General features: G+C 47.3%; 1 protein-coding gene across 4 annotated transcripts in view; it reads right to left on the bottom strand.

Annotated features, from left to right (window-relative positions):
* Window positions 1-12,822, bottom strand: part of sgk3 (serum/glucocorticoid regulated kinase family member 3) — a 171,656-nt gene that overhangs the window by 72,840 nt on the left and 85,994 nt on the right. For 2 of the 4 annotated variants that reach the window (XM_085993091.1, XM_085993092.1), the window contains exons 2-3: window positions 4,779-4,885; window positions 3,507-3,590 (exon numbers count right to left, since the gene is read on the bottom strand). In XM_085993091.1, coding sequence (XP_085849217.1) covers window positions 3,507-3,590; window positions 4,779-4,856 — 162 coding nt within the window. In that variant the 5' untranslated portion in view covers window positions 4,857-4,885. Of the gene's footprint in view, window positions 1-3,506; window positions 3,591-4,778; window positions 4,986-12,822 lie in introns of all 4 variants that reach the window. The other 2 variants (XM_085993089.1, XM_085993090.1) reach the window with 1 other exon arrangement.

The raw sequence follows: 12,822 nt of genomic DNA, 5'->3' as shown, positions 1-12,822 counted from the left end.
ATCTTGAATGGCCAGTCAAGAGACCATACTAATAAGAGGAGAGAAATTAAACCAATCAAATTGATCACATTATTTGAAAAATTGTGGCCAGAATTTTCCAGAGTGGTAGCAGGCACGATCGGTGGCGGGTCAGGTGGGAAAGTTGTTGTTTTTGATAGCGGGTCGGGAACCCGCTGTCATCCCGCCCCCCCCCAGTGTCTTTCCCCCAGGTGCATCTGTCATCACAGAGCCGACCTGACCAGTAGCGGCAGGTGACCCAATTGAGATAATTAACAGCGAGTTGTCAGACCCTTAACAGGTTTATTTAAACTTACATTTTTAAATTAACTGCATGGTCACGGGAACCACGTCTGTCAATCTGAGGCGTGAGTTCCGTGGCCATTGCTCCAGCTGATTACTTGACAGCTTCAAATGTACAGTAAAACTTCCCACCTGACAGATGACCACTTTCCTCAGGCAGAAGCTGTTGCTCAGTCCATTTCCAGCACAGATTCTGCAGGCTGCAAGTCTTTCCAGCAAAGTCTCCATCCAGTCTCACCTCATTGGAAGAACTCCCTCACCTTTGACAGAATGCGTCTGTCATCTGTGCGTCACCTGCCATCTATTCCATCAGCATGGGTGCCATTTATACTGCCTCACCTTGGTCCTCAGAATTGGACCATGATAAGCCCCAACACCAGCAGCACCAGGCTCATTTGCAGCACCAACAACAACACCAACCTCCTCTGCAATCACCTGATGCTGCGCAGGGCACAAGCACCCGACCACATTGCTGCCTGGGAGGCCAGGAATGGCTTCATCATGGCCAGATTTAGTTACCTTTACGCTGAACACCCATATGGCTGCCACATGATGCGCCAGGTTGGCACCACCCCACATCAACATCATAAAGCATCCCGACAATGACTAAGCCATTCCTTTCACACTCATCAACATTGCGGGGGGTACTGTTATGTGTCAACATTCACTGCAACTCACTAAAGGTACTTCCAAAGGTGCACACAAATCTGTCCAAGACCGGAAAGTGTTGAAAATAAAAGATTTTTATGTTTGACACCACATCAACAGAAACGTTACATAAACATTGGATGAAACACCCAAGTGGCTACCCTTGTGTATTGTTAGTTGGCGTGATTGCACTAGGGTGAGGGTGAGTGTGAGGGGTGGCTAGTGAGATGGGGATGTGATAATGCAGAGAGAGAGGAATTGGGGAGGTGCAAGGTATTAGTAAGGATGTGCAGGAGTAGAGTAGGGAAGGCAGAGTGATGGGGATGTGATGAGAGGCACAGCAGGATGCAGTTGAGTGTGACTTTGCACAAATGTTTCCTGCTCTAATGAGATCATTGAAACATTTGCAGCACTGCACCCAGGTCCTCCTGAACACATCCCTGCTTGTGACCTCCTCTGCAATCTGCAAACTGGCTGTTTTGGTCTCCTGGGGAGGTCTCTTCCGCCCATCGGAAGGGAAGAGGACCTCCCTGCATGCTCTGACTCCCTCCAGAAGCATATGGAGGGAGCACGGTGGCATAGTGGTTAGCACTGTTGCCTCACAGCGCCAGGGACCTGGGTTCGAATCTGGCCTCGGGTGACTGTCTGTGTGGAGTTTGCACATTCTCCCTGTGTTTGCGTGGGTTTCCTCCGGGTGCTCCGATTTCCTCCCACAGTCCAAAGATGTGCGGGTTAGGTTGATTGGCTATGATAAATTAACCCTTAGTGTTAGGGGGATTAAATGCGTGGGGTTACAGGGATAGGGTGGGATATGTGTTGGTGTAGGGGTTACGGGAATCGGGTGGGATATGTGTCGGTGCAGGCTCGATGGGCCGAAATGGCCTCTATCTGCACTGTGGGGTTTCTGTGATTCTGTGAACCTGGGTGCAGGCCTCTGCCTCTGTGCAGTCGTTGTTTGCAGCACTCCAATGCTGTAGTACACTGACAGCACTATGTTAGATTAAACGTCAAATCTAATGTGGCCATGGTCCCTTTAAAGATCCCAGCTGAACACACGTCATAAACAATGTTACCAGACCCGCTCCATTTAATTGGGCCGGGCAACACGCAGGGCGAGCTTAATAGGCCTTATTAATGCAAGTTCATTTTCAGCAGCGAGATGGAGCCAGCATCGGGGTCGCGACCCGCCATGGCCAACACCCGCGACCTGCCAAGGTAGGCAAAACTCCAGCCAAAATCTCTACTTTTTTTTTTGCCTTCAGCCAAGTATGGAATAAAAATAAAGTTTCAAATTTGATAAAAACTTTAAAAAATAAACATTATTAAACTGAGATAAATTATTACTTCATCTGTTTTGGACGGTGTTGGTTGAGGAATGAATGTTGGCTTGGACACGGAGAACTCACTGCTCTTGAAAAGTGCCATGGAATCTTCTATCTTGAACAGGAAAGCGGGGCTTTGGTGAACATCTTATCCAAAAGATGGCAACTCAGTACTCCCTCAGTACCGCACTGAAGTGTCAGGCCAGATTATGTAATCAAGTTTTGGAGTTGGGCTTGAACCTACAACCTTCCGACTTTATAAAGAATTGTAGCTACTATCACAGAAATCACAGAAACCCCACAGTGCAGATAGAGGCCATTTCGGCCCATCGAGCCTGCACCGACACATATCCCACCCGATCCCCGTAACCCCTACACCAACACATGTCCCACCCTATCCCCGTAGCCCCACGTATTTAATCCCCCTAACACTAAGGGTCAATTTATCATAGCCAATCAACCTAACCCGCACATCTTTGGACTGTGGGAGGAAACCGGAGCACCCGGAGGAAACCCACGCAAACACGGGGAGAATGTGCAAACTCCACACAGACAGTCACCCGAGGCCGGATTCGAACCCGGGGCCCTGGCACTGTGAGGCAACAGTGCTAACCACTATGCCACCATGCTATATATCCACAAAAAATATAATTTATTTATGTCTGATATTAAAGCTTGGTCAATTCATAACTTTGGTGTTAAAGAGCTTAGACTTGTCAACAACAAAAAAATGTTGATCGAGTCATTCCTTGGTTCAAGTAGTATTTTTAGCGTCAGAGTCAGGAATGCTGGAAGCAGAGGTGCAGATCTAGTATTTACCCGTCCCAACCTTAGAAGCACAGAAAAAAATGTAGCCTCAACTGTACTCACTTTATGGTAAACTTTTAAATTTTAACTTTTAACAACAAACTCTTCACAAATGTCTTATGAGAAATATGTATTTGAAGAAAGGTCTTTAAATTAAAGCTGCAAGTTCTAGGGTACACTAGAGATAAACGTGCATAACAGAGAAATGTTGACACGACTGATTACAGCCAATTGCATAATGATTTTGAGAAAGTAAGCATGCCTATTTCTAAGAACTGGATGAATATTCTGAAAGGTAAAATATCTAAAGGTTAATTTTGATTGAAGTTCAATAGACTACTTGTACGGTGTGCATCTACCTGCAGAAAACCATGAATAAAGTATTATTGTGCACTTGCATGCGATCACACACACATGTAATAAACTTACTGTGTTGTACAGTTTGTCAAACTCAGCATAGCGTCTCAAGACGAACCACTCATTCCTACCCACTGTCACCAGTACTTTGTAAACCTGCAGGAAAGAAATAAACAGTTACAGTAGAAAGAAAACAATCAAATGTGATCAAGCCCAGTCAACCCATCAACTTGTAACAAAGAACATATTCTACCAATCTTTGTTTAGTAAACACTTCGTCTAAATGTTTTGCTTTGTGTTAAGTGACTATCTTCTGCACTCTCTCCATGGCCTTGGCATCCTTCCTAAAGTAGGGTGGCCAAAACTGGACACAATATTCTAACTGCGGTCCAAACAATGATTGGTATAGGCTTAGCATGAGCCCTTTGCTTTTGTACTCTATACCCATATTTATAGAACCTAGGCTCCCAAATGCTTATTATTTTTAAGAAAGAGAATTAATCCTGTAAAGTTGATAATTTCATCCCCATACCGGGCTGCTCATTCAGGCTGAACCGGATAGTGCACTACCTCAGTGTCCCAAGATGAGCTTCAAAATTCAAATCCAGTTCGTCACCAACTTTCACCTTCAGTAAATCATCTGCCTATATTGTTACCACACCCCAGCAGTGAAGAAACACTCATTCATGCTTTAATGACCTTTTAGCCTCGATTTCTCAAATGCTCTTCCTCACAACCTCCCCAGTTCTGCGTTATATAAACTCCAACTCATCCAGAACTTTGCTGCTAATACCCTAACCTGTACCAAGTTCTCCAGCTCACACCGTCTCCTTCCCCACCCCCTTTCCCCAAACCCAGTCCTTGCCATCCTCCACTATCTTCGGTCTCCCAGGAAATCAGCATTCGGTCACCTTTACTAATTTCTCCTCTTATACCTACTCCAGTTGCCCAACCTCCTCATAAAGCACGTTGGGATGTATCATTATCTGAAAGGTGCTAGGAAAGTGATAGTTGTTATTGTATAAATGCTGAGATTTATCATTCACTCAGTGGCTCTACAGGGTCCAACTTTAATTTTAGCCAGTTTGACAGAAGTAGGTGCATGTGTGTGTGTCTGAAAATGAAGAGCCTCACAAAGACTGGTGCATGGATTGAATGATGTAAGCAAGCTCCCAAATTGATTACATAGTATGAAAATGTTCTATTTATTAACATAGGCCAAATTGCTTGGAAAGTACCCTCCTGTCTTAAACTATTTTAAAGGTTCAAAATTAGAAAGCATTTTAATTATCATCAGCAAAGCTTCCAGAATGTTAGCCAAAGGTGGTGTTGCTCTATACTTACAGTATATCGCTTCTTTTTCTCCCGATGTTCATCAAAGCTGGGAATACTGACATTGGGGTAAGTTGATTTTGAATCCATTTGTGTTCTGCGTCAAATAGTTGCAAATACTAGTTCCAAAATAGAAGAAATGGCGAAACTTGAATTATTATGGGCGTTAATCCAAATTCAGTAACTCATGTGAACAGACCTGTACATCCATCATGACACCTAGAAAAGAACAAATGATCTTATTTGGACTATACCAATTGTGGCAAACCTGGTTTCATGCTGTGTCAGGTTATAAAACATTTTATATGCGTTTATGTAAAGCTGTGGCTAGATCAATGCACTAGGCTTCATTTTTTGTTTTTAAGTGGAGTTATGTTTGCTGCTTTTAAACAATTTCCTTCATCCTGACATGAGGGCCTGTGTGTGTGTAATCCATACCTATTGTCTGGAGTGGAAAAGGAGATTCATAGAGAGGACAGCCCACCTTTGTTTGCTGCCATCACCCCATCAGGTTAAAATGGTTTGACTGATATTTCGGACACTGAGTTGGAGACTGAGTCATTACCTGTAATATTCTGCTGTGAAAGTGTTAGTTGTTTTAAGATCAACACTTGGGACATGAAAAGCTTACTTTAATAGTGCAGAACGGTGCTTTTCAAGGAACACAACCTTCACTTTAAAGGAAATAGGGGCTTACCTAGACAGTCCAAGTTTTTGAGTTCATTCAGTATAACTGTATTATCATATCATGCAGCAAGCTAGACCTCTGTGGCGGCAAAGGCGCACTTCACATACAATCAACAGACTCAGTTTAAAGACTCTGAATAGGACCAGAATTCAACTGCTTTTGTTATTTTGGTTTTAGAAAATGGTTTAAAGCATCGGTATAAATTAGGTACTGCGCTATCATTTATCTAATTTTGCTTGCTTCTGTATAAATTTTTGTTTGTAACAATTATTGCCTGGTAGCTTTGCCTGAAACATGAGATCCAGCATTATGGTGTTTTTCCACATATTGAAGAGGACTAAAGCAAATTGGCAACCAACATGAAACAACTTGGAAAAAGGGCAGTTAATTTTGTGGCACATATTCACCATGCATAAGGTTATAATTTTTGGATCATAGTAGGCCTACAGAAGCAGTCTTCTGCCATGGGGGTGACAGGAGAATTGGAGAAAGCCCAAATTGTAACACCATTAAATGATTACAAAAATTATGCAAATCAAGAAAAATGGAGCAATCAGAATATAAAGAAAATATTAGTGCTGTCCCCCATGGATCTGTATGGGGGCTTCAGCTTTTCACTATATTTATCAATGATGTAGATGAAGGAATAGAGAGCCATATATGCAAGTTTGCTGACTACACAAAGTTAGGTGGCACAGGTGAAAAATAATAGGTGAGGCGACTCTGGATTTGGTTTTGCATAACAAACCAGAGATAGTTGAACAAGGGAGTATCTTGGAAGTAGTGTCCATAATATAAGTGAGTTTGGTGTCAGAGACTCAGTTTTAAAAAGATGAACTTTGAGTAAAATGAGGAAACAGTTAAATGAAGATACACTGGAATTGATGGTTAGAACGACAGAAGCTTGGAGGAGAAGTGGTGTGCAGGGATTACAAAGGTAACTTATACCAATGGTTAATAAACAATAAGGAATAAAAGGAAACCTATAGGGGCAACAAGGGATGCAACAGAAGGAATAATGACAAATATACAACAACAAATTTAGACAGTGCCTTAATGTAGAAAAACGCCCCAAGGTGCTTCACAGAGACATAATCAGACAAAAATGGATGCCAAGCCAAAAAAGGAGCTATTGGGAAGAGTCACTAAAAGCTTAGTCAAAGAGGAGGGTTTTAAAGAGGTGCTGAAGGAGGAGAGGGAGCTGGAGGGGAGAGATTTAGGAGGTAAACTCCAGAGCACAGGACGTAGATGGCTGAAAGAACAGCCACCAATGGTGGGGGCAAAGGAAAGGGGAACACATAAGAGACCAGGTTGAGGAATGCAGAATTTTCAGAGGGCTATAGGAAGTTTACAGAGATTGGAGGGGGGGGGGGGGGGATGGGGTGGTGGTAGAGGAGTGTGAGGCCATGAAGTGGCTTAAACACAGGGATGATCATTTTAAACGTGAAGTGTTAGGGGACCAGGAGCTAAAGTATGTCAACAAGCACAGGGGTGATGGGTGAGTGGGACCAGGTGCACAATAGGTTACAGGCATTTTGGATGATCTTAAATTTATGGAGGGTGGAGGATGGTTGACTGACTAGGAGAGCTTTGGAATAGGCCAGTTTGGAAGTGACTACGGCATGGATGATTTCAGCAGCATATGGGCGGAGGCAGGGGCAGAGGCGAGCGTTTTTGCGAGTGGAAGTAGACGGTCTTCGTGATGGAAGGCTATGGGGTCAAAATATAGTCCTCAGGTTCAGTGGTAGACAAACTAGAATGCAATAGGGTGAAGACTGTTAAAGAACAAAATAAACGGGCAAAAATTTATAACGAGACTAGGTAACATTTAAAAAAATAAAGAAAATATAAAAGAAAACAAGTACATCTGGAGCAAATAAGAGTAGGGCCTTTGAAAGACTAATAGGGAGATGGCATTGGGTAACCAGGAAATGGCCAGATATCCTGAACAACTTATTTGCATCAGTGTTCATGGAAGAAGCTGCTGACTCTTGCCTGGAAGGGATGGTTGGCTTTCTGGAAAATAAGGAGATAATTGGTTACGTTCTGGCAGGAAACCTTAAGGAATCAGTTGTACCAAAAGTATTAGAGAGAAGAGAACATAACATCTATCTTTGAAAAAGTGAAAAAGGACCAACCTAGAATTCGGGTAAAATGTAAAGAAGCTATTCTGAAGAATGGTATTGAATACCTAGAGAAGTATAAAGTTACTGAGGCAGGTCAGCATGGCTTTATGGCAGTGAGAGAGGGTAGTGATCATGTTCAACAAACTGGATAATAGGAAATGGTTTATCAAGGTTTTTGTTCCATAAGTTGGAAAAGCAGGTCCAGTAATAGGTGTGTAGTTATTGCAGTGGATTGACATCTGGCTGCATCAAAGGAGACAACAGACAGTGGTGCGAAGTAACTATCTGAGGGTCTGTGATGGGACCTTTGCTATTCACATCATATTTCAATAATTTGGAAATGGTGAAAGAGACAAAACTGTCAAAACGTGCTTAATGACACGAAGGTTGGGGGGAGTGGAGGTTGCAAACAATCAAGAGCGGGCTGATCAGATGCAGATGGATCTAGATAGATTGGAAAGTTGGACTGAGAAATAGCAATTGAAATTCAATGTCAATGAGTGTTAAGTGATGGGATTATGGAAGAATAAACATGGGACTATAAACTAAATGGGTAGTCACCGGTGGGGGTATTGGCGGGCAGAACGATGAAACTATCTGCAGTATGTGGCGCCAGTAAATAAGGCAAATAGGATCTTGGGTTATACAGCACATGGAAATAAACATAAATCACAGAATGTGATAGAGCCTATACAGAGCGTTGGTTCGTCTCCATCTGGAGGATATGCTGCTCTAGTCACCATATAAGGGAACGGTAGCATAGTGGTTATGTTACTGGACTAGTAATCCAGAGGCCTGGACTAATGATCTGGAGTAAAGGATATAGGGAAACGACAAGGAAATAAGTTGAGGGTAGATGGCTGCAGCAAAAGAGGTAACACCAGGACAGGCATGATGGATCTAAATTGTCTCTTTGTGAGCTGCAATTTCTATGATCCTAACCAAAACAGGAATCCTCAACTGTGCTGCTATAAATGTTAATAATTACATTGGAATAAGTACCACTCTGCTCAACATTACAGTAGCCTCTACTGTCAGAAGTGTACCATCAATATGCACTTCTTAAAACAGATATCAAATGCGTCAAGCAAGTATCAACCCTGTAAGCAACAGCAGTGAGGTTCAGATCCCCTATGTCCCGGAGTTTCTGTTCTTGGCTGCATGATGTAGATAGTTGTTCACAGAAGCCAGCTGCTATTGTAGATGCTCATGTAGGAATGTCTAGTTCCTATCCAAAGACTGAGGTCCACTCAGGCGATCAAACAAAACGAAGTTGAATGGAAACTAACAGGTTTAAACAAGTAACTGCAGGAGAACATAGAGTGTAGGTCTGTTCAGTTCGGAGGCTCCACGAGGACTGCTAGGGTGGTCCCGTGGTTGACGTCATGACGTCATCACGTTCTTCCCGTCAGTGGGGGATCACATGATGAACGGCGTGACGTCATCGCGTTTACCCGCGCTGTTAAAGTAATCACACTCTGTACAAGTAAAGCGTATAAATAAAGATACAGACTCAGGCTGTAGCTAACATGTTGTTAAAGGGAATTATATACAAACGATCCGAGTCCTTTAGTGGCTCCGCCACATGCGCCCCCCCAGAATTGTCTTTAACAGCAAAAGTGAGACGGCGAGGAGGCCCGACAAGCCTGTCCAAGCGACTTCTGTAACCCCGAAGTGGAAGCTGATGGACGGTGGTCGAGCTGGCGGGCGGTTGTGGTGGATCTGGCACGGCGACTGTGGGCGGTCGGCCGGCCACGTTTTGGCGGTTGAGCGATTTCGACTGGGTGGTCCAGGTCCAAGTGTGCCGGCTTCAACCGGTCAACCGAAATGTGGTCCGCTTTACCTCCGATATCGACCGAAAAGGCTTTGTCTCCCGGCTCTATGACGCGGAAGGGACCAGTGTAAGGAGGCTTGAGCGGATCCTGGTGAGCGTTGTGGCGGATAAACACGTACTCGGCGCTTTTCAGCTCAGTTGGGACGTGGGAGCTCTGTAAGCCGTGATGCGACGTAGGCACTGGAGCGAAACATCTGGCCGCTTCCTGGTGGCTGACGAGTTGCTGGGATGCGGACCATGGCTCTGTTGGCGACGGGAGGAAATCCCCTGGTACTCGTAGTGGCTGGCCATATACGAGTTCCGCAGAGGACGATTGCAAATCTTCTTTGGGCACCGTACGAAGACCCAAAAGGACCCAAGGAAGTTTGTCCACCCATCCTGCGCCTTGAAGACTGGCCCGCAGAGCGGCTTTGAGCGACCTGTGTAATCGCTCGCACAGGCCGTTCGCCTGTGGATGATAGGCGGTGGTGCGATGTAGTTTGGTGCCGAGCCCCTGAGCCACAGCATTCCAGAGCTCAGAGGAAAACTGCGGTCCACGATCGGAAGAGATGTCCGCCGGTACGCCGAAACGAGCAACCCAAGAGGAGATGAAAGCTCTGGTTACGTCTGCCGAAGTGGTGGAAACCAAAGGAACTGCCTCTGGCCATCTAGTGGTGCGGTCTACCATTGTGAGGATGTGTGTAAAACCTTGAGAAGGTGGAAGTGGCCACACGAGGTCCACATTCACGTGGTCGAATCGACGCTCCGGAACAGCGAAAGTGGCCAATGGAGCTTTTACATGACGCTGTACCTTGGCCATTTGGCAGACCACGCAGGTGCTGGTCCAGTCGCGGACATCCATGTGCATACCCCTCCAGACGAATTTTGACGACATCAGCCTTTGCGAGGCCTTCATGCCAGGGTGTGACAACCCGTGTATGGCGTCGGATACTTTACAGCGCCAGGCGACTGGTACGATAGGGCGGGGAGCTCCCATGGAGATGTCGCAAAGTAGCGTGGTGCCTGTGGCATGAATTTGACGTCGGCCGCTTGGAAGCTAGAGGGGCTGGTCCTGTATGCTTGGACCTCTGGGTCCGAGGCTTGATCCACAGCCATGAGGGCATTGTCGATTCCGAGTTGGACTGCGTGCACAGTCGCGCGGGAGAGGCAATCCGCCACCAGGTTGTCTTTGCCGGACACATGCTGAATGTCCGTGGTGAATTCTGAAATGAACGTCAGGTGACGTTGTTGCCGAGCTGACCACGGTTCGGCGGTCTTGGCCATAGCGTATGTTAGTGGCTTGTGGTCTACAAAAGCAGTGAACGGACGTCCCTCTAGTAAGAACCGGAAATGGCGGATGGCTAGAAAAAGGACCAGCAACTGCCGGTCGAAAGTGCTGTACTTTCTTTCGTTTCGCCGTAGTTGACGGCTGAAAAATGCCAGCGGTTGCCACGTCCCATTCACCCACTGTTCCTGCACTGCACCAATTACGTAGTCCGACGCGTCGGTGGTAAGGCCAATGGTGGCACCTGGAAGCTGGTGCGCCAGCATGGTTGCGTTGGCCAAGGCACCTTTGGTGTCGACGAACGCCCGGTCCATCTCGGCCGTCCAGCTGATCGGATCCTTACCGGACTTGGCCTTGAGGGCCTCGTACAAGGGCTGCATAAGCAGAGCCGCCTTAGGGATGAACCGGTGATAAAAAATTGACCATCCCGAGGAACTCTTGTAGGGCCTTGACGGTCTGCGGGCGCGGGAAAGATGTAACCGTCTCTACCTTTGTCTGTAAGGGAATTGCGCCGTCTGATGTGATGCAGTGGCCCAAGAAATCAATCCGCTGCAGGCCGAACTGGCACTTGGCCGGGTTGATAATCAAACTGTGTTGACTGAGGCGTGTGAAGAGGGTGCGCAAATGGCAGAAGTGCTCCTCTTTGCTAGGGCTGGCGATAAGGGTGTCGTCGAGGTAGACGAAAAGGAATTTTAGGTCCCGAAGCACGGAGTCCATCAAGCGCTGGAAAGCCTGTGCAGCGTTCTTCAAGCCAAACGGCATCGCAGAAATTCAAACAGGCCGAATGGGGTGATGACTGCGGTTTTCGGGACGTCTTGCGGGTGCACGGGGACCTGGTGGTAACCACGGACGAGGTCAACTTTTGAAAGTAAATCTTGAATATGCGGGATCGGGTACCGATCAGGAGTAGTGGCGTCATTCAGGCGTCGGTAGTCGCTGCATGGCCGTCATCCGCCGCCGGGTTTCGGAACAATGTGGAGAGGCGAAGACCAGGGACTATTTGACCGGCGAATAATCCCCAGCCGCTCCATCGTGTCGAACTCCGCTTTCGCAGCCGCAAGCTTGCCGGGTTCGAGTCGTCCGGCCCGTGCGTAAACCGGGGGGGCTGGTAGTGGTGATGTGATGTTCTACACCATGTTTAGTGGCCGAGGAGGAGAAAATGGGCCTGGTCAGATCCGGGAACTCTCCAAGGAGACGAGTGAAGTCGTCTGGAGGTGGGAACGCACAGAAGACAGTGCGCGGCACGGCGTTACCGCGGTGGCACGGGATGGAGTGGAACGTGGCTGCATTGATCAACCGGTGGTGCTTGACATCGACCAGGAGGCCGTTGGCGCACAAAAAATCCGCCCCAAGGATGGCCTGCGTAACTTTGGCCGTGAAGAAGTCCCAGTGGAAGTGCTGGCTGCCGAAACACACCTGGACCCGCCGCCTTCCGAAGGTCCGAATGGCCACGCCATTAGCCGCCGCGAGGGCGGGGCCGTGGCCCCCAGCTAGTATATCGAGATTTGACGCAGGTAGGATGCTACACTGCGCCCCGGTGTTGCCGAGGAAACGTCGACCAGATAGGGAGTCGGTGATGGAGAAGCTTCCCCGAATTTCCGATGGCCATCGCAGCCGCGGGGCGCTCGTTAGACCCGGTCCTCTTTCACCAGGGTGGCTGTAGATGGGTTTTTTTGAGCGAAAAACTGCAGGGAGGGCGGCAGCATCTTGCTTTCGCACCAAAACGGGCGTGGTAGAAGCACAACCCCGCTGATTGAGAAGCTGGAGCAGCATCTGTGGGGGATGGGCGCCTCGTGGCAGCGCAGTGTTGCTGTGTCACCACGAAAATCTTGTCCGCTTCGGCAGCAAGCTCCGCGCAGTCTGTGACTTCGGACCTGGCTAGGGCAGCCTGAACTTGCTCCGAGAGTAGGCTGAGGAATAGCTCCCTGAAGAGGAAGCATTCCGGTTCAGAACCGAGGAGCATGAGCATCTGGCTCATGAGCTCGGACGGCTTGGAGTCCCCGAGGCCGGGCATAGCATAGCGAGCAGCCGGCGGGCGCGCTCCGACTTAGTGAGCCCGAAGACCTGCAGCAACTGCGCCTTTAACGTGTCATACTTGCGATCAGTAGGCGGACTACCGAGTAGGCTGACGATCCGCGAGGCTG

This window comes from Somniosus microcephalus, chromosome 7 (genome assembly GCF_052327205.1).
Source record: "Somniosus microcephalus isolate GS21.2 chromosome 7, FLI_Smic_1.0, whole genome shotgun sequence".
NCBI classification, from domain to species: Eukaryota; Metazoa; Chordata; class Chondrichthyes; order Squaliformes; family Somniosidae; genus Somniosus; species Somniosus microcephalus.
Note: the sequence above shows the minus strand (reverse complement) of the source record. Positions and strands in the feature narration are given on the sequence as shown.